Source organism: Sorex fumeus, unplaced genomic scaffold, assembly GCF_029834395.1.
Source record: "Sorex fumeus unplaced genomic scaffold, SorFum_2.1 ptg000193l, whole genome shotgun sequence".
In the NCBI taxonomy this organism is placed as follows: Eukaryota; Metazoa; Chordata; class Mammalia; order Eulipotyphla; family Soricidae; genus Sorex; species Sorex fumeus.
In genome coordinates this window covers 1,143,700-1,171,570 of record NW_026606250.1, presented here as the reverse complement: position 1 = coordinate 1,171,570, position 27,871 = coordinate 1,143,700, and the positions used below count along the sequence as shown (strand labels likewise).

Below are 27,871 nucleotides of genomic sequence, written 5' to 3'. Positions count from 1 at the left end.
ACAGCCCATGAGACAGTCCCCTGGACCCGCCTCCAGAAGGGCGCCGGAAAGAATGAAAGAGTGTCGGAGCGCTCTGGATCACAACGGGATTAAGGGAACTGCCAATTAAAGGCGATTTGTGATCCTTAATTGATCCTGGAATTTTCCTGAATTAAAAAATAAAACAGGGCCGAAACGATAGTACAGCAGGGAGGGCACTGGCCTGGGCTCCATCCCCTGCACCCCAAAGTCCTCCCGAACCTACCAGGAGTGAGCCCTGAGCACAGAGCCAGGAGTGAGCCCTGAGCACAAAGTTGGGAGTCATCCCTGGGCACAGAGCCAGGAGTCATCCCTGAGCACAGAGCTGGGAGTCAGCCCTGAGCAGAGTCGGGAGTCAGCCCTGAGCACAGAGCTGGGAGTGAGCACAGAGCCAGGAGTGAGCCCTGAGAAAAGCTGGGAGTGGCCCAAAACTCAGTGAATAACCGGCCAAGGGCAAGCAGGGCCCGCGAGGTGGCCTCTGCCAGGTCGGGAGGCTCCCAGGTGTGAGCTGATGCTGGGGAAGGGGAGCGGGGCCGGGAGTGGGGGTGGCCGGGAGGTGCGTGCGGCACAGTAGCAGGGAGGGGCCCCCGGCCACGGGGCTCAGCGGCTTCAGTGTGAGCGCGTGGACCAGACTGCGAGGCTCCGAGTGACGCCAGACCCCGTGCGGGCTCCTTACGGCGTCCCGGTGCTCCAGCTTCCAAGTACAACGACAGCAGAAGTCGGGGCAGACACCGTGTGCCGGGGGTCTGTGTGGGTCCCTGCAGTGTGCACATACACGCACACACATGCGCACATGTGCACACACGCATGCACACTTGGCTGTCTGATGCCGTGCCCACTCCTTCACGAAGACGCCCCCAGAACAGCCCTCCGGAGACAAAGCCGCCGTCCCTGCGCCAGTGCGAGAAAGGGGCGTCCGTGAGGCGGCGTCCCTGCAGGGCGGGGGAGAACGCCTCCAGGCTCCAAATGACGAACTCCGCCGAGGCTGACCGGAAGTGTTGGGTTACCCACAGAACAGATGTGTGCGGGGGAACTGTTGAGCCCACATGGGCCAGGAGCTGCTCTTCCTGGGTCAGCGTCCTGCCCAGAGCCCCAAAGCTCCGGTACGAGCACACACAGGGCCGCAGCCTCTGTCCCAGGGACTGACCCTACCAGGCACCCCCCCACCCCGCCCCGGAAAGCAGGACCCCACGGACTACACCAAACTCAGTGAAGCACCTGTCTGCAGGGCCCCAGACCTCTGTCCCTCGAGACCGCGGGGTACCGTGGGCTGGGGCGGGGGCAGGCACCCGGCACCCACAGCCCGGCGGGTGCAGGTTCAAAGCCGCCCCGGCAGGGGTCTCAGAGACCTGCAGAGAAAGGCAATGAGCAGGTCGGGAGAATTCCTGAGACCAAGTTCCCAGGGAACAAGCTCCTGCCAGTCCAGCAGCTCCCAGGGTGCCGTGAGTGGCGCCCAAGCCTGGCCCGGCTCCCTGGGCTGGAGGGAAGAGCGAACACACAGGGAGAGGGGAGAACACGGCCTGCAAGCTGGGGAGCAAGTGTTTACCCGAGTAAGGGAGACCGAGGGGCCAGAAAGGAGACTCGCGGGCCGCGGACGCTGCAGGAGAGCGGGCAAGACAGAAACGCAGCCGGAGAGGCCACGGGAGGGGACCCGGGGCAGGGACAACCGCCTGAGGGAGCCTGATGCCCAGGCTGGCCCAGAGCCCCGGCCCCTCGTAGCGGCTAAGCCGGTGGGACACAGAGGCCACGGCTGGACCTCCGGCCTGGGAGGACAGCAGCCCACGCGCCAGGCAAGACGGGCTGCCACCAGGAAGCAGGACACATGGACAGAACTCGGACTCCCGGAACTCAGGACGAGACGAAGCGTCCAGCAGCCGGAGAGTGGAGGCAGCCGAGATGGAGCCGGCGGGGACGGCGGGCTCAGCCCCTGGGCCCAGGCAGCCGCCGCCCCGCCCCGTCTGTTGCTGGCGGAGGCCGGGGTGAGAGATTTTTCCCGCTTTTTCCCTGAAGGAGCGGCAGCGAGTTGCCAGCTAGCACCAGCGGCCACCCTGGCCTGCCCGCGGCCGGTCCCGCAGCCCCAGGGTGGCTCTCTCCGTCCAGCACTGGGGGAGCGGAATCCCCCCAGAGCTGCTTCTTGCCCCTGGTTGATTTCCTTGTCCCTTTGCACGTCCTTCGAGACAGAGCCCGCGTGACCCTCAAGGACACGAGCACACACACAGTGTAAGGTGTGTCCCGGTCCTGTGAGGTGAGCTGAGTCCAGCAGCAGCTCCCAGAGGACGAACCCAAACGGCGACTCAGCCGGAGAGGCAGTGCGGGGTTGGAGGCTGCCCTCGCTCAGGCCCGCCCCGCCCAGCCCCGGGCCCGCAGGGTCAGCCTGGAGCACAGAGCTGGGAGTGAGTGTGGAGTACAACACTCGTGACCGGAACCGAAAGAAAGCACATTCGGGGCAGCCAGAGAGAGAGAGAGCGGGAGTGACCACTGGCCTGGCACTGGCTGGCACCCATTGCCTTCTAGCACCCAAGGGTGCCTGGAGCCCAGCCAGGAGTGACACTGGGGCCCAGCCAGGAGTGACACTGGGGCCCAGCCAGGAGTGACCCCAGGGCTCAGCCAGGAGTGACCCCAGGGCCCAGCCAAGAGTGACCCCGGGGCCCACCCAGGAGTGACCCTGAGCACCACCCCAAGTGTTCTTATCCCCACCCCTGAAATAGTGAGTCCTTGGGCCCGGGGATATGATGTGTCTTTTTATTTACTCGAGACCCTTTTATGCATCAGTAAAATTTAATACTTGTCTCATGTGACTGTGACAGAAATCCTGGCTGACTATTCATGGGTGTTTAGCATTTTGGCACCTTTGTAATTAATGTGCATTCAATTTTCATTTCTGTTTGCTGCTGGTAGAGAGCGACAGAATTAATTTTGTGTTAATATTTTTTCTTGGTACCTTAATAAACTTTTAAAAAACATCTTCTGGGAATTCCACTCACAATTGTTGACATTTTTTTGCTTTCCAATCTTGTATATTACTTCTTTTCATGTTAATTGTTTCTGCTACATGATAATTTCCTATCTTTATTTCATTAATCCTTGAATATATATAATGTCTCATAATTCAACTGAATTTTGGCTGAGTTTGACATCTTTTGATAGCACGTGCGTGCTCTTTCATTTCCATCTCCTTTTCTGATTTGAGATTTTATTTGAGAAATTGTGCTGCCCGAGAGCCCATGGGCAGACCCGCGTTTCGGGGGCTCCACCCACGCCCTGAAACCTCGGCCCCTTTCAGCAGGCGGAAGCCAGATGGTTTCTCGGCCCTGACCCCGTGGGGAGGGGCACGTGGCAAGGGGGGCTGGGGGAGACGGGGGTGCCCTGGAGAAAGGGCATCAAGGGGGTGCTCTCTCCTCCTTCCTTCTCTCTCTCCCTCTTTCTCCCTCTCCCTCCCTCTGTCTCACCCTTTCTCTTTCTCCCTCTCTTTCCTTCTCTCTCCCTCTCTCTCCTTCTCCCTCCCCCTCCCTCTCTCCCTGCATGTGATGGTCTGTCCTTCCTGCTGTCCAGGGACAACCTCCCAGCTCTTCTCCCAGGGACGCCGCTGCCTAGAGGCAGACCCCCACCCCCCGGCAGGGTGGGGGGAACGGGGCAGGAAAGAAGCGGGAAAATGACCCCCATGGGCCCAGTGGGGAAAGACCTTGTGCGAGAGGCGTGGACAGCGGGACCAGTCAGTGGCCGAAGCCATAGGTCGTTTCAGCAAAGGACTGACTCTGTCTGTCTGTCTGTCTGTCAGCAGACGTCCTTCTCTCCCCCGAGACCCGTCTCAGCCCTGGAGAGGGAACTCGCTCCTGGCCCAATTTGGCCCTGTATGTGAGTCTCACCCTCTGCACGGTGCCCGGGTTGCGGGAAGCGGGGCATGTCCATGGCGTGGCCTTCCGCTGTGTGGCCCAAATGGTCCACTGCATGCGTCCCGGCTTTCACGGCTCCTTGAGGCCCGTTGCTGTGTCTCGGGGGGACCCAGGGGCCTCACCCAGCCCTCCCTCACCCCAGCTGAGCGCCTCCTGCCGCCTGGAACAAGCAACCAGGACACCTGGAAGTGGTCTGGGTATGTCTCTGGACACGGGGGCACAGCACTGCAAAGGGCCTCGCTGGCCAGAGCCTCAGGCAGGCCTGTGGCCTGGGCCCAGCAGCAGGAGGCCTGTGGGTGTGCAGGGCAGGTCCCTGGGGCCACGCTGGGAGTTGTTGGCCGGTCCCTCCAGGTCACGGCAGCTCCGGAAGGAGACTCTTCTGCGGGACGCCTGTCCCTCCTCGTCCCGCCCAAGGCCTCCTGGTTCCCTCCTCGGGATGGTTTCCGTGAGAATGTTCTGGAAGTCAGGCCACCAGATGCACGTGTGTGTCCCTGGACACTGTCCAGGCCTTTTGGGGGATGCTCCAGGGTGCACGAGCACCCCTGGGTGCTCAGAGACTTGAGGGCTGGTCCTGGACACACGGTGTGGCCTCTGCCAGGGTGCGGGGTCGCTGTACGGGTGGGGTTAGGCACGTGCCTTGCATGTGACCAGCCCTGGCGTGGTCCCCAGCACTCCACAGGCCCCAATCCTGCAAGGGTCACTGGTCACAGAGCCAGGAGCAGCCCCTGGGTGCCACCCTGTGTGGCCCGTTCCCCACCTCGACCCGATGAGGCTGCTTCAGTGAGACGGTGGAGCTTAAAACGGTTCCATCGAGAATCGTATCTGGGGCAGGGGCTGGCCCAGAGGGACCTGCACGGTGTGTCCCCAAAGTGTGGTTCTCAGGCGCTGCTGAGTGTGGCTCCTGACCCAGAGACAGAGATAGAGGGAGAACCCCTCGCGCAGTGCGGGAGAAACAGCCGCTGCCCTCGGATAGCGGGAGAACCCCTCCAGGGTGAGGGAGAAACATGACACCCTCCCCTCCTCTGGCCACAAGTGGCCCCGGCACCCGCGCACCGAGGCTGCCGTGGTCACGTCAGTCGCTCCCAAACCACCTGATGCCAAGGTTGACTCAGCCGCATCCTGGGGAAGAAACAGCTGCTTCCCAAGGGAGGGACCGGGCAGCCGGGCCGGGGGCGTGTGGGAACGGCCACACGCGGATGCACCCAGGCCCAGCCCTCGGGACCCTGAGCCCGTATCCCTTCCCCCGGGATGGGAGCCCCGGGCCATGGTCGGTCCAGCTCCCCTGGGCATCTGGGTGGGTGGAGGGACGGTTCCAATGTATCCCGGAAGGCGGGTCCCCAGGTGCACCCGCTCAGACTTGGGTGACTCCACCTGCGGGCGGCCCCGAGGCTGCCAGTTGTCCCTGCAGAGACCCTGGCTGTGCTGAGGACCTCACTGTCCTCACAGAGCTCCTGGCTGTCCCTGCAAAGACCCCAGCTGTGCTGAGGACCCCGGTTTCTGTGGATCTTTTCTGTCACCTCCCAGGGGGTCTCTGTCCCTGCTGGGCTGGGGTAGGAGTCCATGCTCGGCGCTGGGGGGTCGGAGCCCAGTTTGGAGCTGGTGGGTGGGGGCAGAACTCAGGGCCCATCCAGCCCCTCCTCAGCCCGGCCCACTCCTGCCCTGTGGGGTGCCCCTGCCCGGGCCCCTTCAGGAGTTGGTGTCCCTGGGGGACCAGCTTGGACATCTCTCCACGAGGCACAGCTGCCAGACGCCAGGACTTGTCTGGCGTGGCCATGGCGTGGCCACCTGTGGACAGCCTTGCTGCCTGGGCGCCGTGTCAGCCCCCGGAGGAGGGTTCAGGCTGGAGCAGCGTCGGGGCCGCCTGGGCGGGGGGCTGCATCCTGGCTGGGGTCTGGGCCCGAACCCGTCCTGGCAAAGCATGGGCTGGCCGTGCACTGTCCCAGTGTTTGGGCCCGGCTCCCTCATGGACCAGGAAGAAGGTGGACGATGAATTTCAAGCGTAGGCAAGAAATATCCACTGAAGAACAGGCGACAGGAGGGTCCCCCGTGGGCACCGGTCAGTGCCTGCTGCTTCCTGGCCGAGGCCGGGGACATGCTTGGACCCTGACCTGGCAGTGGAGTTGGTCATCTCCGTGTCCGATGCTGCCCTTCACGTCCAATCCAGCCCTCCTGGCCAGGGAGCCACCCCCCACCCCGGGGGGCTGGGGTGGGCGCCAGCTGGGCCAGCCCACGCTTCCCACCCAGCCTCTGTCCCCGCCCGCCTGGGAGCGGCTGGCTCTGGGGTAGCCTGGCACCCTACCAAGGAGCTAATTGCCGGGAGGTCACCATGGCAACAGTCTTCCCTGCGCCTGAGCAGTGTTGGCCAGTTACCCAGACGTGACCCCCGGGAAGGCGCCCTGGACCCCGTCCATCGCCAGAGCTGTGGCGCTTTGTCCCGGCACTGGCTCCGGCTGTGTGGGAGGAGGCCGTGGTCAGCAGGGCTGCCCGGTTCCCCCCGTTGCCCCGTGCTCGGCCCCGTCCTCCTCACTCTCCCGCGCCTGTTCGCGGGCTTCACGCCTCCTGATGGGGGCCTGGCCCGCGCGGGGCTGGGTGCTGGGGAGGCTGGCCCCGTGGGAGCAAAGACCCCGGGGGCACGGCAGGACCCGGCTGAGGGCAGGAGGCAGGAGGGGCTCCTGGGTGGCTGCTGGACCGGGAAAGGCCGCCCTACCCTAGTGCGTCTGCTCACACGTGGCCTGAGAACGTGGGAGCGGAAGGTGTGTCTGGGTGGTGCGTGGAGCGGAAGGGCCGTGGCTGGGTGACGTGGCGTGGAAGGGCCCCGTGTCTGCCCCCAGTTTCCAGGCCCCTCCGGGGATGTGGTGTGGAGGCTGCCATGAGCTTTGCCCCATTGTGGGGTTTCCGTGCTGACCCCCTTGGGCAGCTGGAGCCAAGCCAGTGTCCCTCTGCCGTGCTCAGGCTTGCGCCGCGGGTGGCTGGGGAGGCAACGTGGCGGGGCGGGGGGTCTCCTCCTCGTGCCGGCCCCGGCCCTGGGCGCTCCAGAGAGCTATTTCCGAGGGTCCCTCGCCACGGGGCTGCCCCGGCCCTGGGCACGCTGACCCTCTCCCGGCGTCTGTCCGAGTGGGCCTGGGAGGGTGTCGGGCTGCAGGAGCTCGGGGCGAGTGGCCACTTCCTGTTTGTGCTCGTAAGGGCGGCGGGTTCCTGGGCTGCTGACCGGGGGCCTCGAGGGCAGGGGCAAGAGGCCAGGGGCCGTGGCCGGAAGAAGCAGGGGCAGTGGGCGCGCTTGGCGGCTGGGCAGTTTCCCTCCCTGGGCCTTTGCACTGGCCGACACCGACCCTGGCTCTCTGCTGGGTACTCTCGGGTTTGCTTTCCTGGAACACGGGGGAGTGGGCTCAGCCTGGGGGCAGCCGCGGGTGAGTGGGCTGTGGGCTGTGCGGGTGGGTGCTCTGACCACGCTCGCTGGCCGCTGGCCGCTCCAGAGGTGTGAATGGCTTCCAGCGGCCGTGACAGATGAGGTGCTTAGGAACCCACCTGGACTTTTCTCGACCCTTCTCGGTCTCTCGGGCACGGCTGGTCGCGGGAGTTGGGGCTCGGACCGCTGAGGCTCCCCATGGCGGTGGCCGTGCTCACGTCCGTGTTTCGGGTTAGTAAGGGGGTGTCGAGCCAGCCCAGCGCGGCCTCAGTGTACCCCTCTGCGGTTGAATGGCTCGGCCTGTCCGTACCTATTGCCACCCGCCCGGGCCTCTGCCGCTCTTCAGAGGGATCGCCGGGTTCTTCCCAGGGGCTCGGCCCGCACCCTCCTAGCTTTCTGGCTCACAGGCCTGATGACTTTAAATATCGTTTCAGCTTTCCGGAGTCCAGAGGCTCGCGGAAGGAGCAAGACGCTTTCTCTCTTCAAACCTGAGACCTCACTTCCCCAGACTGGCTCTGGGGACCGTTCTGGGGTTCGTGATGGTTTTCCAGAGGAAAAGCCTTTTGTCTGAAAGAAGGAAGGAGAGGAAGGGAAAGAAAGGAAGGAGCGAGGAGGGGAAAGGGGGAGGGAGGGAGGGAGGAGGGAGAGAGAAGAAAGCGGGAGGAGAGGAGAGGCGGGACGAGGGGAGAGGCGTGAGCCGGGCTCTCGCAGCCCGCTGGGCCGGCCAGCTGCCCTCCCCGCGCCGGTCCACGGCCCCCGGTGACCCCAGCCGCTGCTGGGTGGATGGGGACCACCTGGCTTTGCTCCAGCCTCGCGGAAAAGTGCTCAGCCTGGAGAGGGTCGGCTGCAAGTTCCCTTGTCTTGCTTTTATTGCTACCTCCCTTGGGTCAGGTCGGGGGCCAGCGGCCATGCAGGGAGGCTGGTGCTGCCTCGGTAGTTTCCCTGCGCTTATTCGGCGAGGGGAGGTTCTTTTCTTCTCGTCTGAGTTTGGCCAGTCACGTCGTCCTGCCATTGCGTCTTGCTGTCGACTGGCCTGACGGTTCTTGGACGAGTCGTCTGGCCACGGCGCCTGATCACACCCGGACTCGGCGACTGTGCGAGAAACTTCGCGTTTCTGCAGTGCCTCCTCTTAGTCACCCTCCTCCTCCTCCTCCTCCTCCTCCTCCTCCTCCTCCTCCTCCTCCTCCTCCTCCTCCTCCTCCTCCTCTTCTGGGGGTTCTTGGGGCCGACTCCCAACTCTGAGCTCCGGGGTGACTCCTGGCAGGCTCAGGGGAGCAGGCGTGGCGCTGGGCCAGGCTGGGTGGCTGCGGCAGGCGGCCCTCGCCTTCCCCTCTTCGGCCCTCTCGCCCCTTTGTGTCCTTGGCGATAGTCCTGCCCCGTGCCGGGACGGGCCCGAAGGTCTCACACTCTCAGCGAGCAGCGTCCTCCTTCTCCAGGCTCCCGGGACGCCTCAGCTGCCCAGGACCGGCTGTCGTGGACCTCGGCATCCCTGTCCCTCTCCCGGGAAGGACCTTCCTGGGGCTGCTCCCCAGCGAGGCTCTGGAGGCCTCGGGTGCTGTTCCCGGGGACACTCAGCTGAGCAGGCCTGGGACTTGGGGGCTGTAGAGCACACGTGGAGGCGCTGGGGTGCCGGTCAGGCCGCTGGACAGGGCATCGGCACAGATTCGTCCCTTCAGTATAGGTCAGGCCGTGCCCACGACTTCCTTCTGCCTGAGTCTGACAGTTCCTGTCTTCCCGGGAACTGGGATGTCTCACCGGAGCTCAGAGTCACCCTGTGAATCCCCTTCATGGGGTGTAGCCCCTCTAAATCCCCTCCAGAGGGGGTGGGGGTAGCCCCTCCAAGTCCCCTCATGGGGTGGGGAGCGTGGAGGTTCCTGTTCTCTGCACGCTTGCCGGTGGCCCGTTTCTCGGGGGTGGAGCCTCTCTGTCCCGAGCTTCTGGGGGTCCGGCTTCTGGTTCTCTTCGTCGTTCTCGCGGTCCTGTGGCATCGCGGATGTCCTGCACCCATCACTTACGCCTCCCGCTACTTCCAGGGACGTTGACATCCATCACTCATCTCCGAGCAGGAGCTGACGTCGGCTTTCCCGCACGCTGTCCTGTCCCCAGCTGGCCTGTGGGCACCTTCCACGCCCCGCCCGGGCCCTGCCAGTGCCTGTCCGGGTGTGGGGCCCCCGAATTTGGCTCTTCACGTTTCCTGCTGCCTTCTCCCTGCGCTGAAGGTGGGCTTTCCGGGTCTGCCCCTGGGGTTTCGGGGGGAGGGGCGCGTGTCCCTTGGCCACGTCAGGGTCAGCGGCTGGGCACGAGGGGGGGCGGCCTGGTCTGTCCCCTCGCCCGGCTGGCTCCGGCCTGCTTGGCATGTCAATTTCTACAGGGACGCGTCGACGTCTCCAGCTATAATTATAGATTTTTCTGTCTCTTTTCATATCGATCAGGCTTTTGCCGTAAGTTTTTGAAGCTTGGTGCTGGTTGCATACATATTTACAGGCGCTATCTTTTGATCGTCAGGCCCTCGCTCCTCCTCTCTGACGACGGTCCTGGCTGCCAGCTCGGGGAGCGATTTCCACGTCTGTGGGTTTCTCTCTGCCTGGCACGTCACCCTCGCCTCCTCTTCCACCGCAGCTATGCTATTAATTTTAAATGCGCTTCTCGACAGCTTAGCCGAGGCTTCCTTTTGAAAATACCCGATCGGAAAATGCATTTTTGAGACTGTTGTATTTAATCCATTCATGTTTAAAATGATTATTGACGAATGGCGTTAAAAGCCACCATTTTAGAGATGTTTTTAATTTGCTCTCTTTATTTTCCTCTCTGCTTCTTCGTAGGCTTAACTGATCATTCTGTGATTCCACTTTTATTGTTAATTATTTGCACCTCTTATTTAAGGAAATATGTTTGCTCTAGAATTTACGGCACGCACCTTAGCGAGGCCAAGTTTGACATACCCAGCGACGCAGGGCTGGCGTGGTGGGTGGGGGACGTGGGTGGCGGCGTTGGTGGTGAGTGGGGGATGTAACTTGATCCTAACCCCGTGCCCCCCCACCCCCCGCTTGCCCTCTTCCTCTCTTTTGCGTCTGTGCCCCAAGGAGGGGGTCTGGCCCCTCATCCTGTGAGCACACGTGGGAGGGACCTTGCCCGTAGCTGGGCGGAGCAACGTGCTGGGAGCTTCAGACTGGATTTGGGGGTGTGGGGGAGGTGAGCCATGCCTGGCTGTGCTCAGGGCTGACTCCCGGCTCTGTGCTCGGGGCTGACTCCGGCTCTGTGCTCGGGGCTGACTCCCGGCTCTGTGCTCGGGGCTCACTCCCAGTTTTGTGCTCAGGGCTGACTCCCAGCTCTGTGCTCGGGGCTCACTCCCAGTTTTGTGCTCAGGGCTGACTCCCGGCTCTGTGCTTAGGGCTCACTCCCGGCTCTGTGCTTGGGACTGACTCCCGGCTCTGTGCTCGGGGCTCCCTCTTGGTGGGGCTCGGGGACCATATGTGGCCTGGGGTGGCTGTGAGCTAGGCCAGCGCCTCCCACCTCTCTCTGGGAAGCAGGAGCTTCCCCCTCGCGGAGTGCCCGCCTCTGGCCCGGTTGTTTTTTTCCTGCAGCGCCGTGACCCAGTTCTCTGAGGAGTCTGCCTGCAGAACCGCGTCCTGCTCGCCGTGGGGGTGGGCGGGCGTCCCTGTCTCCCTTCCCTGAGTGAGGCTCCGATTCTGGTCGCCGGCCCCGTCCCCGAGCAGGAGACCCACAGGGCGACCCTCGCACCCGCCCCAGCCTCTGTTCCCCGCCCACAGGGCTCTGGCGTCCCTGTGCGGGCCTCACACTCCCGCCACCCGGCAGGAAGCCACCAGGCCAGCCTCGTGCCCCGGGTATTCTAGGAAGGGCACTGCCTGGTGAGCGACCTCCCTGTGGTGGCTCCACCCAGGGGGTCTCGTCCGCAAGACGCGCCGTGTTCCCGACGGCTCGGGTGGGAGTCTGCAGAGTGAGTGCTCCCTCGCCCCAGACGGCTGCCAGCTGCCCCTGGCCTCTGCCCAGTGCTCCGGCCACCCCTCAGACTCGACGCACCAAACCTGGGCCTGGCCGTGACCGTGTCCGTCTCCATCGCAGGGAGCAGCTCTTGTGCCTCAGTTTCCCTGCGGCAGCCCTAAGCTTCTGCCAGCTCTTCCGACGGGGGGTCCTGCTTCGGCTCCCACCTCCATGTCAAGGTGGGGTCCCCGGGGCCACTGTCTCCCGCTGCCGTCTCGCGGCCCGCCCTGCAGTTCGTTCTTGGCAGAGCCGTCTGCCTGCGCTGCAGGAGGCGCCACGAGAGGCCGGAGAGAAGCGAGACGTGAGAGCGCGAGCGGGCTGGGCGGCCACTTCAGAGAGGAACGGCGCGTCCCCCAGCTGCCCACCGCTGCCCTGCTACGCACAGGTCAGCAGGTGGCCGTGCCCCGCCGGGCGTGGGAGGACAGAGAGGCCCAGGGGAGGGTCGGCGCGGGAACCGCGGCCCAGAGCCCCTTCCCAGCGAGGGCCGGCCGGCTTCCTCACCCTCAAAGCACCAGTTGGCGAGGGCTGACTTGGACGGGCGCTGGAGCCCAAGGGGGGCTCAGGGGTCCCCGCCGCGGAGGGGACAGTGCCCACAGGGGCCACGAGCCTGAGCTCAGGCCTAGGCGACATCCGCTGAGGAGGCCAGTCACAGAGATGGCCACACCGGCCACCAGGCAGCACTGAGAGAGCCAGGCTGGCGCAGGACGCCCTGGACCCGGGTACAGACGGTGCCAGGCGGGGCCACCGTGAGGCCAGCATCCTATCCACACTTCCCAGGCCCAGCTGCAGGCAGGGGAGCCGCGGCGGGCGCCCGGGCTTAGCTGCCCATTGGCCAGGAGGAGCAGAGCCACGGGTCACTGACGAGAGGCTACGAGACAGGGAGTGCCCGGGGTCTACCCAGTGGCAGTGACCCTCCTTGGGGGCTGCGAGTGGGCGCCATGGCGAGGCCTCTGGGCCCCGTTTGTGTCTGTAAAGTGGGGTTAAGAGGGAAGCTGGGCATGGGCGCTGGGCACCGAGGGGGTCTGGCGCTGGGAGTGGACACTGGGCACGAACACTGGGAGTGGACATGGGGCACAGACGCTGGGAGTGGACACCGGGCACGGACGCTGGGAGTGGACACGGGGCACGGATGCTGGGAGTGGACACCGGGCACGGACGCTGGGAGTGGACACGGGGCACGGATGCTGGGAGTGGACACCGGGCACGGATGCTGGGAGTGGACACCGGGCACGGATGCTGGGAGTGGACATGGGGCACGGACGCTGGGAGTGGACACCGGGCACGGACGCTGGGAGTGGACACGGGGCACAGACGCTGGGAGTGGACACCGGGCACGGACGCTGGGAGTGGGCACTGTCTGCTGAGGCTGGGAGTGGACATCAGGCGTGGAGGGTGGGAGTGGTCACTGGGTGCTGTCCCCGCCCAATGTGGGACAGGGAGACGTGGACGTGTGTGTGGGTGTTGGGGGGGGAGTGGCACCTGTGTGCCCGGGGCCCGAGGCTGCGCCGTGGACAGGCGGGGCTGCTGCTTTGCGGTGACAGAGCCGGGGACACAGGCAGCGCGTGGGAACTTGGTGCCGTGGGAGGGTGAGGCTGGGCGCTCGGCGGGCTGGCCACCGTGTGTGGGCCGGGGCAGGAGCCCATCTCAGCCCCCCTGACCCTGCCCGCCTAGGGAGGAAGCACAGGAGGCCACCAGCCCCCGCAGAGGGAGGTCCGGGCCTCAGGGCGGGCTGACCCCCCCCATCCCATGGCCCTGGAGTGGCCCAGCCCCACCCTCACCCCACAGTGCCGCAGGCCTGGGGCGGAGGAACCACACAGCCCCGTGGGCACAGCGAGTGTCCAGTCCATGAGCCGGCCTGAGTCCAGCGGCTCCTCCTGGCCCGGTGCCCTGTGGGTCCCAGCTGCGTTCGTGACCTGGGGGCTCCCCGCTAGAGGGGTCGCGGTGTCTGCTGGCTGCGCTGTGGGACCGTATCCCAGCAGCCCAGAGATGAGCTGGTCACTTGGCGTGGGTCAGGCGGGGTCTCGGGGCGCGGACAGCAGAGGAGCAGAGCCCCGGACAGAGGGAGGGCAGGGGGCCTAGAGACCCTGACCCGCGGGCACGGCGGCTAGGCCTGCTCTGGGCTCGGGCCCTGGGGGAGCCACAGCTGCTGATCCCGTGTCCCCTCCGCTCCCGTCCCAAAGGGCGGCACTGCGCTTGGTGACTGGACACCCGCACACTCACTTTCTGATCTTCCTAAGTGCAAACAAAAGGACTTATCTGCCGGCAAGGACTCGGCGTGTTTAAGTGGCTGTTATCCCCTCGATGTACTCGGGACGGCCACGGGAGCCGGAGGAGGTGGCCGGAACGTATTTATTCAGGATTTAGAAAATGGAATTCAATTAGGGCTGAAACGGTGTTAAATCAGGTGATTCTCTCATACCTGCGAGACTGTCGGGTGGCCTGGCTGGAGGGGGGGTCCCCCCCGCTGGCTGTCAGCAGCTGGCCAGGCCTCCCTCACCCTTCATCACCGTCTAATCTGGTCAGAGACTTTGAGGACGGGGCAGGCTAGTGACCAGTGTGACCCCTTAAGTGGAATCATCTCCCTGAGGGGGGTGGACGTGCCCCTCCTCATTCTCCAGCCTCAGGGTATGGGGGTGGGGCAGGAAACCCACCCACACTCTTTCCTCACAGCCTCCTGCCCTGGCAGAGTTGGGGCAGAGAGGGCTGCCCGGAAGGCCATCAGGAGCCTCTGGTGCAGTCAGAGTGGACTGGGGAGGGGGACGGTGGGCTCAGGGTCAGGAGGGGATGGTGGACTCGGCCTAGGGACAGGGACGGTGGGCTTGCTGACCATCAGAGGGGCGGGGGGCCCTGGGTGACCGGTGGGGGCTGCCGGCACAGGCTCCCAGGTGCAGAGCCGCCCCAGGCGGGCGCCTACAGTTTGCAGAGCCCGGGAGCCCGGGAATGGCGGGTTCCCTCTCTGGGCTGGAGGGTGCGTGTCTGGGTGTGGCCGGGTGTGTCCCACTGGGCAAAGCCCAGCGAGATCCAATTCCCCAGATAGCATGATGCCCCCTGCCGCATCACTGTCTGCAGGCCTTGGCCACCCAGGACCCTGATGCTCTGACTGGGATCACTGGAGCAAAGACCCCTCACCAGGCCCCGTCGTGCCAGCTTGGGACCAGACAGTGCCACGGGCCTGCAGGGTTTTTTGTGCTGTGATGGGCTGCGGCTTGTGGAGGGGCGGGAAGCAAATTACAGTGGGCTGGGGGTAGAGGCGCTGTGGACACAGTGAAGTCTACGCTGCAGCCAGACACAGTGAAGTCTATGCTGCAGCCGTGCCAGGAACAGCGCCACAGCATGGAGCAAACCTGGACAGCTGGTCCTGCCCACCACAGGCCCTGGGGGCCTGATAGAGTTGGGGTCCCACTGCCGGAACTCTACTCTCTCTTCCCAAATTGTCCGGAAGAGGCCATGTCAAGTTCTCGGAGTTGGTGCCCCTGGCCGTGGGCATCCAATCTACCCAGCCGCGTCCAGGCAGCTCCTGAGGGACGGTCGTGGGGAGGGTCGGGCCAACGACCGATGGTGAGGATGGTCCCGGGCTACGTCCATGCTGCCAGCCTCGATTTCCACCCCCTGGTGGGACCCTCACAGGTCAGGAACTGCCCCAGTGCTCCAGGCCAGCTCCTCGAGCCCGTTTCTCGGCCACACGCCACAGGAGTCAGGCGCTGGTCTCACACGCACCAACCTGGGGCTGACCGCTGAGCACAGAGCCAGGAGCACCACGGGGCAGCCCCGAGTCAAACCAGCCAAGTGTCCTTCCCAGGCGACAGGTGCAGGCGGGGCCGAGTGCCACTCGCTCTGCTTGAGAAGTGGCGAGTGCCCCCTGGGCACAGAGGCCCGCACACCTGCACACGCCGCCAGGCACGTGTACGCATGTGTGTCAGGTGTGCAAGCATGTTGTGTCTGATGTGTGTGTGTTGTGCCAGGTGTGGGTCAGCATATCGCACCATTTGTGTGTGTTGTGTCAGGTGTGTGTAAATGTGTTGTGGCCAAGAGCGTCAGCAAAGTTCGCTGTGCTTTAGACATGTGGAAGCATGTGTCGGGCAGGTGTCAGCCTGTGCCGGCCTGTTGGCATGTGATCACCTGGACACTGCAGAGAATTCTCTGCATGTCCGAGGCCTGGACGGCTCCGGTGCTGTGCCTCTGCCCACGGCAGCTTCTGAGGCCTGTTTCCTCCCGGGTGTGTAGACGATGTGCGAATGTGTGTGAGTGCGTGAGAGTGTGTGCGTGCGAGTGTGTGTGTTTGAGTTGTGTGAATGTGTATGTGTGTGAGTGTGTGTGAATGTTTGTGTGAGTGAGTGTATGAGTGTGTGTGAGTGTGAGCATGTGTGAGTATGTGTGAGGGTGTGAGTGTGATTGTGAGAGTGTGTGTGCGTGTGTGAGCATGTGAGTATGTGTGAGTGTGTGGGCATGTGTGTGCGAGGATGTGTGAGTGTGTGTATGAGTGTGTGTGAGTGGGTAAGTGTGAGTGTGTGTGAGTGTGTGTGAGAGTATGTATGGGTGTGTGTGAGTGGGTAAGTGTGAGTGTGTGTGTGTGAGCATGTGAGTATGTGTGAGTGTGTGCGTGAGCATGTGAGTATGTGTGAGTGTGTGCGTGTGTGAGCATGTGAGTATGTGTGAGAGTGTGTGTGAGTGTGTGTGCATGTGTGAGTGTGTGAGGATGTGTGTGTGTGCGTGTGCGTGTGTGTGTGTGAGTGGGTAAGTGTGAGTGTGTGTGCATGTGTGTGTGAGAGTGTGTGTGAGTGGGTAAGAGTGTGTGTGTGAGATTCCTCGTAACCGACACAGCACCAGGTGCCCGGGACGTGTTGGATCTCCAGGGCCAGGAGGTCCCGCCAGCCACTTTGGCGAGTGGCTCTGGCGGCTCCCAGGAACCTGACACTGGCCGGCAGTGAGCGTCCCATGGCGCCCGTGTCAGAGGCTCTGAGACCCCCGCCTGCGCAGCTCACAGGAAATGAACGGCCACGAGGAAACCGCGGCGGCTCGGGCGACTTGCATTTTAAAACGTCTCATTCTGAGCCCAGGCGGCTTCCTGAGGGATCATCTCAGAGTCGCCCCGACAATCCCGTCCTGGAAAAACCCGTCAAGCTCAGTGATAATCGGCGTGACGGAAATAGAACCATCAAGACTTTCTCGCACTTCTTTTTTCCTCATTCAAGTTAGATGACAATTTTGTTTACTGGGTTCAGGTGAGCTTCCAGCCGCATTGTGGGCTTTTGAGGAGAATGAGAAATTGATTTTCTCCCGGCACAGCACACAAACTCTTATCATCTTTATATCATCTTTACAGTGATACATAAGGAAGCCCGCGGCTGCACCTGAATGCAGGGGGTGGTGGCCGGCCCCGGACTCAGCTTCTGGGGGCTGAGCCGTGCGCGGGCACGAGTCCGCGTGGGCTGGCCGGGCAGAGAGAAACTCCCCGTGGCTCCCGGAGCTCAGCGACCCCGTCCAGTCCGGGGCTGGCTGGGCAGTGCGAGGTTTTCTGAGGAGAGCCAGGAGTCTGGGGCTTGGGGGGGGTGAAACCTTCCAAGCCTGAAGTGGGGTGTCGCCATGAAAATGTGAAAGGGGCAGAGTGGTGGGTCGGCCGTGCCGGGGGTCCCGGCTGGGGTCCTGCTTCCTCCGTGCCCACCTGACCTGGCTCCCACCGTCCTTCCTTCACCCTCTGACCTGTCGTCGGCGGGGTCACCATTCCCAGCAGCCCGATCTGGCGGGTGACTGTCCGGGTTGCCCGTGTGGTTTCTGCGTTGCCACACGGGGACCCTCCAGGGGCACCCGGCGGCGGGTGAGAATTTAACAGAGTCTCCGCTCCCTGCCCCTTAGAACAAGCGCGTTTAAGACACGTCGCTCCCTTATTGACCGCGCTGGTCCCACTCCACTTGACGCTGACAGTACTTGACTTATCATTCAGTCAATAATTCTGGAGAACAATTGGTTTCCCCGAAATCTCTCCCCGCGGTGTCCCGACTTCCTTGCTTTAATTCCCGAAGCCGCCCTGTTAACTTCCCCGCAGAGCGGGGTTGCGGGGCTGACACACGCGCTCGGCCGCGGGGGCCCATGGGAAGTGCTCTGGCCCGGCCCCGGCTTTTCTGAAAACTGCAGCCGTAGACGTTGTGCCTTCACTTTTCCATCCTCTCGCGCACGTTCCACAAACTATGCCGCCTCAAGTAGCCTCATTTCAAATTCACACGGGCTGTCATTTAGAAAAAATAATCAAGTCATACACGTATCTGAATCGATGACACACACCCGGGCCGTGCGGGTGAGGGAGAAGCCGGGGGAATGTCCCCTATAAATTTCCTGTGAAGATGCCGGGGCTGGGAACAGCCAGCCAGTGGCAATTGCTTTTTCTACCAATTTGCTTTTACAAATAAAAGATGTGCTCTCAAAATTGGATATTAACAGTGGTGCGCTGGAAATTGACACGAGCGATGTTTTCACACGGTGTTGCTGGCTTTCCCGACGCCAGTGAGAAGCGGGCTGGGTGGAAATCGATGATTTTATTAATATATACAGGACCCAGATCCTCACCCAGCTTGGAGGCGTTTTAATGAGGTCGATGCTGCAAACACAGGGTTGTGGGAAAAACTTGAATAAATGGCATGTCAGTTCTGTTAAATCACGGCTGGTTACATATTCGTTCCCGTTTACGCCCCAGATGCAGCAGGCTAAGTAACAAGCGCTAGAAGTCAGGTCTGCAGGCGGGCGGCAGCTCCTGAGCCCAGATGCCGGCGTGACCGGGGACTGGCACCGGCCCTCCAGTGCTCGCCGAGCAGCGCCAGGCCTGGCCCGCACCGGCTCGAGCGCGGGGTCCTCAGCCGTGTGGTTCCAGCTCCCAGAGCTGCCGAGGGGGCTAATCAGACGGGCGTGGATGGCCCCTCGCTCTGCAGAACAGACCAAGGTCGTGGGGCACCGGGAAAGGGCAGAGAGGCAGGAGGGCGGGGACCCGACCGGCAGGGATAAGCCGCGTGAGGACACTGTCCCGGGTGGCCAGCTCTTAGGGGACACACACCCCTTAGATGTCACTGGGTAGCGGGGACCTTTTATTCTCCCAGGAGAGGGGAGAAGCAGGGTGTGCTGGAAGCTCTCCTGCTCCCTAATGAGACGTCTCCAAGGCCGAGAGTGCCGGATCCCGTCACAGCACTCAGCACGGCGGGGCGGAACTCGGTTCGGCACCTTCCTTGGTGGCCCGAGGGCTCTCCCATCCAGGGCTGCGAGGCTGCCCCCGACCTTCACTGCATTCTCGGTCAAGGTTCTGGGTCTGCACTGCGTGCTATGGCCCTTGGCCCGGTGTCAGGGAGCCGCAGTACCAGTCCGGGCCCTGTCAGGTGCTGCGTCTGCCATGCTGGCCGGGCCCCACCCTGCCGCGGTGTTCCAGTCCAGCCTCGAGGGGCACCCCGGCCGCTGACCCCCACAGTCTCCCGATGCTCCCGCCCTCGGGAGCCCCTGTCCACTGCCCCTTCGCCAGGCTCAGTCCCAGGGACACAGACACCTCAGCACAGCACAACGCGTGGCCTGCTGGGGAGGAAGGTTCTAGAAACGACCATGGCCATGCTGACTGGCTGGGGGCCAGGGGTGGGAGCTGGCCAGGGACCCCTTTCCCACTTGTTATCCAGCATGGGCTGGGCTGGCACTTTGGGCGTCACTTTGCACAGTCGCGTGCAGAGGGAGGGATGGAGCCCCGGGTGGGGTCCGTGGAAACTGCAAGGAAGCGGCGGCGGGCGGGCTGCTGTGGTGGGCTCAGCCACAGGGGGGCTGGGCCCACAGAGCAGTGCCTGCAGGTCTCTGCCCACGGCCAGCAGCAGGGCGGGGGCTGCACGCTCTGAGCAGTCAAGGGTGGTGTGACGGTCACGGGCAGCGAGTGCCGTCTTGGCGCTGCGTGGTTCGACGTTCTGTCAGCAGACACAGTGGGTGCGGCCTCTGCATTGAGGCTGCGCCTCCCAGCCCTGCTCACTTCCTCCTCCTCCCGTCCGCTCCCGCCTGGGGACGGCCACACATGGCTCAGCTCGGACACTGAGCACCGAGCGACAGGAGGGAGCAGCTTCTGCATGTTAAGGGGGGAGGGGCTCACACACACGTATGAGCACACACACATGTAGACACACATATGTGCACACACAATTACACACGGACATATACATGCACACACACGCAGACACATGCATGCACACACATACACACATGCATACTCACACACACATGCACACACAAGCATTCACTCACGCATACATGCACACACATGCACATGCACACACACGCTTGTGCGTGCACCCGTTGCATGTACCTGGCCCCTGCTGGTGGGGGGGGCTTGCCCGGGCCCTCCCTGGGGGCACTCATCCTGAGGGGTTGCCGTCGTTTGCATGATGCTGACCCGCCTCACTAGAGGGCAACGGTCCCGCGAGACGCCGCCGCTCCAGCCCTGTCCCCTCCCGCAGCTAGAGGTTGTTCCCAGAGTGCCAGGCACGTGCCTGAAGCTTTGTCCCCCCGGCAGCTGTCGGGAGCCTGGCCCCAGCTTGAGCCTGGGCTTGGGGGGCTTTGGGGTCGTTTTTGGAAGGGGCCTGGCTGTGGGGCTGCGGTCCCGGGTGGCAGGGCCCCGGGCCCCTGGGCTTGGCACTGCACAGCCCGGCCTGCTGAGTCCTCCCTGCCAGGGTCCCTCTCGTGGCTCAGAGCCCCGGGGTCGAGGAGCTGCTGCCGTCCCCCCTCTGGCCCGGACTTGCGGCTGCCCCTCCTTCAGGCTCCAGCCCCGCGGCTGCTGCGTCCACGCGAGCCACGGCAGGCACCACGCTCGGCTGCGGAGGGAAGACCTTTAAGAACCCCGATAAGCGGGTTGCCCAGATTCCACCAACAGGAAGCTAATTGGATGGCTCCGTCTTTTGTTCCTAAGCATGGGAAGAACATTAGAGCTCTTCAGAAGAGCGAATCAGACCCGTGACGCGTCTCGACCCTGAGGGCTAACCGTGGCCCAAGACTTCCGGTTTCTCGGGCCTGACGAGTGACGAGGAAGGCGCCTCCTTCAGGGGAGCCTGGCACCCTGCAAATGGCGACTCTGTTGGAGACTCACGCCCGCCCAGAAACCCCGGCCGCCTTTTCCCTGTGGGGCTCAGCGCGTGTGGGGAGAGTGCGGGTCTTGGTTCCACTGTGCGGGCATGGGCCTCGGAGGGCAGGGTGGGCACAGGATCCCGCGGGACTGGCCACCGGCAGCCGGAAGGACACGTGGCAGACTCCCGGGGACGACACCCCCAGAAGCTGCTCTCCCCTTCTCACCTCCCCCTTGCCGGACATCCCAGGGGGCTCGGGACCCTGCGGCTGCGCAAGGCCACCAGCCCCCGTGTCCCCCGAGTGCCCGTCCTCCAGGCAGCGGTGTGGCCTGGCGGCTGCCAGGCAATAGCTCACCCCACGAAAGCTGGACTAACGGGCACCCCCAGGGGAGGTGCACGGTGGCTGCGGACCCTTCCCGACATGGAATGTTTAGCATGGCTGCCACAGACGCGGGAGGATGTTTAGTTAGACTTAATTAAACACCAAGAAAGATCTAAAGCCAATCCCAGCTAGGATGTCAGTCGATGACTCCCCGACTCTGGGGTCCCTTGTCGGGGTGGAGCCCCTCACCCTCGAGCGAGGGGTCACACGTTGGGGGCCCCGGAGTCCGTCCCAGCCCTTCATGGCCCCGGAAATGGCCCAGAGCTTGGTGCTCTGGGTGTTGCAGGTTCCCTCAGGTCCTTCTCGAGTGTCCCAATGGCTCTCATGGGCCAGGCGGCCCTGGGCCTCATCTGCTCCCTGTGTGTGCGCACACGTATGCATGCCTCTGTGTGCCTCTGTGCGTACACACGTGTGTGCATGCCTGCGTGTGCCTGTGTGTGCATGCCTCTGTGTGCCTGCGTGTGCCTTTGGGTGCCTCTGTGTACCTCTGTGTGCATGCCCTTGTTTTCCTGTGTGTGCACATGTGTGTGCATGCCTGCGTGTGCACACCTGTGTGCCTGTGTGTGCACACATGTGTGCATGCCTTTGTGTGCCTCTGCGTGCCTGCATGTGCCTTTGTGTGCCTCTCTGTGCCTCTTGTGCCTGTGTGTGCACACGTGTGTGCACGCCTTTGTGTGCATGCCTGCGTGTGCCTGTGTGTACCCAGTGTTTATACCGAACCCCCCACTGTTCATATCACAGAGAAGAAAATGAGCCAAACGAGATGATTTGATCTGAGCTCCCGAGAGCGACGCTGAGACATATTAAAGGTCAATAAAAAGCGCATTTTCTGCTCATGAGGAACACTTGAACACTCAGTATTTGTCTCTGAAATAATCACTTTCCTGACGCCGACGCCGGCGCGTGGCATCATCCCGGCATTTCTCTACCAGGACGGAACACGGCAGGTCCGAGGGTCGGGTTTGACGGTCACGTGTGCCTCACTGCCAACCGTGAGCATCTAAACGTGCGGGAGGCTGTGAACAGGCGTGTGAGACTGTGAGCACGCGTGACGCTGTGCTGGCCGGGCTCGTCAGCATCTCACTGACACCAGCACCCGCGTGTCCAGACAGAAGCCTTCGTCGAGGCCGCGGGGGTCGTGGGCGGGAAGGAGCGGCAGGCGTTCCTCCCCGAGAAGACATCGCCGCCGTACCGGTAGACTGGACTGGACAGATGTTTGCTGCATTGATGTTTAAAAATAACTCCAATGTCACGGGAACATGCGCGCCCCATGTGCACGGACACGCAGACCCCCTGCAGAGCCCCGCGGGTGAGCCGGAGGGGGTGACGCGGCTGCGGCCTGGCAGAGCCTGTGTGGCTGTCGTGGGGTGCTCAGGAGGGCCAGTGGGCGGGGCTGGCTGCTGTCTGCGCGGTGTCTGTCCTGCCCACTGGCCTGGGCACCGGCCCTCCTGGCCACGCGGGCTTAGCTGGGCTGGCGCTGCTGCTTCTTCAAGCCCCGCCTCTTGCGGGGCCGGCAGGGGCCCCTTTGTCCCTGCCTCATTTCCTCCGAGGAGTCCTGTGTCTTGGGGTTTGTTCAGATGGTTTTCCAGAACTTTCCATCCCTGTATCTGCCGGACAGCTCTGGGCCGACCCCTTCTGTCTCCTGACTTCTTCGGTGCCCCCGCAGGAAGGTGAGGACGTGAGTTCCCCGTGGGCTGTGGGTGGGGTCGGGGTGCCTGCCGTGGGACCACATTCACCCAGCACCTTCTGCAAAGAAGGTTCTGGAATCCTACCAGCCGTGCTCCCCCTCTCCTGGCTCTTACTGCTGAGTGTCTGTCAAAGCGGGCGGGGGGTGGGGGACTCCAGACGGCTCCTCGCTGCGTCTTGCTCTACTGCCCGCTGCCCGGGCCTCCGAGATGGACGCAGCCCAGCCTCCTACCGGCTGGCTGCAGCTCCAGGTGCCCCCGGGGTGCAGACTCCAGGCTCAGCACCTGTGAGCCCCGGGAGGGACCCCCCCACGCCATCCCCCTCCCTCACCTGTCCCTTGCCTTTGCTCCATCCTGCCTGGAGGGGGTTTGCTCTGAGCTCAGCCCCATCTGACCGACAGTGCCCTTTGGGTCCGGGGGGCCGGAGCCCGGGGTCTGTGCCCAGCCTGGTGCTCTCTCTGCCCCCCCAGGGCCTGGCCAGGGGGCTCTGCCGAGCCCAGCCAGAGGGACCCTCTGAACCCTTGGCCTGTGAGGCGCAGGTGGGCGTCTGCAGGGTGGGCGGGGCGCCCCTTCGGCTGGGGCCGGGCTACCCAGGCCGGGAGCCAGGCCGCGCTCCTCCGCCCCTCCGTGCTCACCCAGGACCCGGGGCCCCTGCGCCCCAGCCCTGCTCCCCGCTGCGTCTGGGAAGCAAAGCAGGCCAGTCCGACGGAGAGACTCTCCCAGGGGTCCTGAGAAACGGCTCCTTGGCCCCTGGGCAATTCATTCTGGTCCAGGAGAAAGCTCACACTTTTGTTTCTCACATTCTATGGAAATGCAGCTGCGTCATAAAAATTAAAAGGCTGCAACATAATACCGGCTCTTCCCTCCCCCAAGTTGCCTGGAATTGGAAACGTGTTGTTTGCAATTAGCGTGTCAGGGAGAACCGAACCTTTCCCTGCCTGGGCAGACCCACCCCACAGCGGGAAGGTGAGCGAGGCGGCTGCGCGGGGGCGGGGCGGGTGGGGAGGGGCCCTGGGCAGGGAGGGGTGGGGAGGAGGCAGGGAGGGGGCAGGGAGGGGTGCGAGGGGGAGAGACAGGGGGGGGGTGGGGGCAGGGAGGGGCGGGGAGGGACCTGGCCGGGGGGGGGGGGGGGGGTGGGGAGGAGGCAGGGAGGGGGCAGGGAGGGGTGCGAGGGGGAGAGAAAGGGTGGGGTGGGGGCAGGGAGGGGCGGGGAGGGACCTGGCGGGGGTGGGGGCGGGAGGGGTGGGGCTGGCCGCGAGCCGTTTGTCTTTCAGGCTCAGCCTTCGCCAATCTGTGCTTCGTTGGGGGCTTGAACTCATCTTCAAATAAATTGCTTTGACTGTTCTAGAAATGTGAAGTTAGCGGCAGTCGTAGCACGAACTTAACCGCAGGGGCAAGGAGTTGTGGGGGAGGGCGCAGGACGGAGACCCCCAACTGCGCTTGCGGGGGCCCGTCCCGTGCCAGTGGGGGCGTGTCCTGCGCCTGTGGGGGCGTGTCCTGCGCCTTTGGAGGCGTGTCCTGCACCTGAGGGGGCGTGTCCTGCGCCTTTGGGGGCGTGTCCTGCACCTGTAGGGGCGTGTCCCGAGCCTTGGGGGCGTGTCCTGTACCTGTGGGGGCGTGTCCTGCGCCTTTGGGGGCGTGTCCTGCACCTGTAGGGGCGTGTCCCGAGCCTTGGGGGCGTGTCCTGCGCCTGTGGGGGCGTGTCCTGTACCTGTGGGGGCGTGTCCTGCGCCTTTGGGGGCGTGTCCTGCACCTGTAGGGGCGTGTCCCGAGCCTTGGGGGCGTGTCCTGTACCTGTGGGGGCGTGTCCTGCGCCTTTGGGGGCGTGTCCTGCGCCTTTGGGGGCGTGTCCTGCACCTGTAGGGGCGTGTCCCGAGCCTTGGGGGCGTGTCCTGCGCCTGTGGGGACGTGTCCCGAGCCTTGGGGGCGTGTCCTGCGCCTGTGGGGACGTGTCCTGCACCTGTGGGGGCGTGTCCCGAGCCTTGGGGGCTTTGCTCTGTGCCTGTGAGGGGCGTGTCCTGTACCTTTTGGGGCGTGTCCCGCACCTGTGGGGGCGTGTTCTGCGCCTGTGGGGGCGCGTGTCCAGCGCTTGGGTGTACTGTCCCTGCCGTGTACGTGATCCAGGTGGATCTTCAGTGCAGAGATTTGGGCGGGGACTCCAGATTCCGCGGTGACCGCCTGGGCCACGCCTGCCCCCGCACTCGCCCTCCCTGACCTGGTCCTGGGGTCTGCGCGTGGCCAGCGGCTCCCTGTCCTCCGGAGCTGCCCGGGTAGGTCCTGTTCCCCCGCCGGCTGTGCTGGCGGGAAGTGGCCGCGGAGCTTGTCCGGGCAGGCACGTCCTTGGGCCTCCTACTCCTGACCGCTCTCAGGCCCAGGTGGGTGGCCGTGTTGGAAGGGGGGCGTTGGGCCAGTAGCTGGCCTCCCCAGGCGTGGGCTCCTGGAGGCAGACAGCCCCTGTCTGGACGCTGGACGCTCTCTGCAGACCCCTGGGGCCGCCCGCCGAGCCTGGGCGTGAGACGTGGGCTCCGAGCACCCATTCACCAGCGGCTGCTCTGAGATGCGGCTGTGCAGGGTGCCTCACCCTGCTTCTGAGAGAAACAGCAGCCGGAACGTTCCATACCCCCAGGACTCGGGGCAGCAGGGCCCGCAGGAGGGCGGCATGGGGCTGATCCTGCCGGCTGAGGGCTCAGGCCAGGCCAAGGTCCGAGTGCTGCTCTTTGAAGTCAGCGTGAGACTGGAACAGGACCTTGTGTCCCCCGTCCCCTGCCAGGTGCCCGACACTGCCCCCAACATCCCCGCGCTCATCTGGAGTCTGGCTGTCCCTGGGCTGTCCTGTGAGCTCTGGCCACCTTCCGGACATAGGAGCAGAGGGCGGTGGAGGGGAGATGGTCCAGGGGCAGCCACCCCCACCCGATGGCAGCCAGGAGGAGATGCTCGCCCCTCCCGTCCCCAGAGGGGACCGGCTCCCGCTCTGCTCACTCAGGCCTGCCCAGGGCTGACGGAGCGTGAACTGCACCATCCCGCGTGGAGATGAGCTGACGGCAGCTGGAAGCGACCACCGGCGCAGAGCAGGGCCTCGGGGACACAGCTCCTGAGGCTCTCCCGCGGGGCTGTGCCCGGCCCAGCCACCACCTTGGCCCCACCCAGCTGGGAAGGGAATAGCGGGGCTGGGGGGGCACAGGGCACCCACCTCAGTCCACGTGGGCTGCACCCCCCGCACCCCACACTGAGGGGGAATGAGGGGACAGAGAGGGACATGCCAGGGATGACGTGGGGCCTCCCTTGGCCTGAATCATAGGTGCAGAGCAGGACCAGGTGGGCCCAGGTATTCCTGCGGGCAGGCAGCCCGAGGACCGTGACCAGCACGGGCTGACCACTACAGGCGGCCCGAGGACCATTGCCCAGTGCGGGCTGACCCCCCACAGGCGGGCCCAAAGACCATTGCCCAGTGCGGGCTGACCACTGCAGGTGCCTGAGGTCCGTGACCAGTGCGGGCTGACCACTATAGGCGGCCCGAGGTCCATAGCCCACCGGGTGACCCCCACAGGGCTGCACTTCAGGGTCTTTAAATAGTTGCTGATTTATTAGATGCTTCCTCCATCTCTGCCCTCTCTGTGGGGTCCATGGAGCAACGTCCTGGGGTCAGCTTATGGTTCCCGCGACCCCAGCACTAACCAGGGCCCTGCGCGCCACCCACTCTGGAGGGGGTCGCCCATCCTGGTGGGGGCACGGGCAGCGTTCAGTCTCGGGGCGGTGGTGGTGCCGGCCGGCTTTGTTCCAGCGTGCTGACGGTTGCCTCGCTGTGAGGAGTAGCTGGGAGATGTTCACGCTGATTGAGAATCCCCAAGTCAGACTCCGCGGGGCAGGTCCTTTCAAAGCAGGCAAGCATCGGCGCCTTTTGTGCAAAGCTCCGTCTAATCGCGGCTGTGCTCACGGGCGTTTAACTGTTGCCTTTAAGAATTATGCAGCTCTCGGGTTTCTCTCGGATCCGGCCTCTGCAGGGAGGGGGAGGGGCGAGAGGGAATCTGCTCCTCGGAAGCGAGGCGCCGAGACACCCACCCGTCAGCTCCCCGCTCGGCTCCAGATGCAGAATGAAAGGCTGGATTGCAGCCGCCCGCCCGGGGACCGGGCTGTGCGCCACGCCACCTCGAGCCGCGCTCGGAGCTAAGTCGCAGAGACAGGACACTTCATTAATTCGCAGTCCCGAAACAAGCTTGGAATCAAGTCCTGCTTTTCCCCCTCTTCTTTTACAAGCAATTCAAAGAAGTCCGGGGGAGAGGCGGCTTTGAAATTCCTTTTCATCTGCGGCTCTGCTGAGTTCCACCTTTGATGGCCTCGCTGGCTGCTAATGGTGGCGCACACGCAGCCGGGCACCCCTCATTGGCGGGGGGCTCTATCACGGGGCTCGAGGTCCGGGGTAACGAGAAGCGCCGCGGGCGCTTTCGGTGGGGGGCAGAGCTCAGAGGTGCCCACACAGGCTCGGAGGCGCTGGCGTGCGTGCTCTGGCGCCGGGCGCTCCTTCCTGCCAGCCTGGACTGGGCTGCCGGGAGCACGGGGAGCGGGGCACGGGGGCTCTGCAAGCCCTGGGGAGCGGGGGTGTCTGTGAGCTCCGGGACTCGCACGTCCCGAGGTCAGAGCCAGAGAGGCCGGGGGATGGCTGGGCCTCGGGGTGGAGCAGGACCCGGGCCCCAGGCTGCCCGGGCCTGGGGTGCAGTGGGCAGGTTGAAGCGGTCCCAGTGCTTTGAAGTGGACCAGCAGCACCCGTGAGGACTCTGGGCCCTTGCGAAACCTGGACACGAGGCCACCCAGACCCCGAGAGAAAGAAGGAGCAGGCCAGGGGCCAGCTAGCACGAGGGTCCTGGGGTCGGTGTGAGGGACACACAGGTGTGCCGGCCAGGTGAGGACACAGGTGAGGGTGACAGGTGAGGACGACAGGTGTGCCCGCCAGTGAGGACGCACAGGCGAGGACGCTCAGGTGTGCCGGCCAGGGGTCTTGGTGCCCTCGCTTCCAGCGCCCCTCTGTCCCCCCTCCCCCTCTCGTGCCAGTGCATCGGCTCTCAGCCCTCGCGGGCGCCTCCCGGCAGGGGCCATCATCCACTGTGTCCTCACTGCGCTGGTCCCGCGTTCCCTTCGCTCGTCTTTGCTTTCCGTGGGTTTGGGCTTTCCGCGGGGTTTAGCCGCTTCCTCGCTCGTAGCAGTTGCTACTCCGCTCTCTCCCGTGGTTACCCTGGAGTTTGCAGTGTGCGCTTGTGAATGATTCCGGTGTTATTCCAGAGTCATTCTCCAAATAACACTCTGCCTGTTCGTGCACTTTAGGAAATAACTCCAGGCCCGCTCTCTGCTCTGCCTCACGACGTGTCCCCTCGCGGGCAGGCATGGGAGGGTCCAGCGGCTTGAGGGGCTTCCCCAGGACGCTT

At 64.1% G+C, this 27,871-nt stretch overlaps 1 protein-coding gene across 1 annotated transcript in view; it reads right to left on the bottom strand.

The window, feature by feature from the left end:
- The window catches only part of LOC130017413 (cadherin-4-like), an 81,340-nt gene extending 73,823 nt beyond the window's left edge, over positions 1-7,517 (bottom strand). Inside the window, exons 1-2 of the mRNA XM_056108130.1 lie at positions 7,437-7,517; positions 1,686-1,982 (exon numbers count right to left, since the gene is read on the bottom strand). Coding sequence (XP_055964105.1) covers positions 1,686-1,982; positions 7,437-7,517 — 378 coding nt within the window. The remainder of the gene's footprint in view (positions 1-1,685; positions 1,983-7,436) is intronic.
- Positions 7,518-27,871: the final 20,354 nt, after the last annotated feature.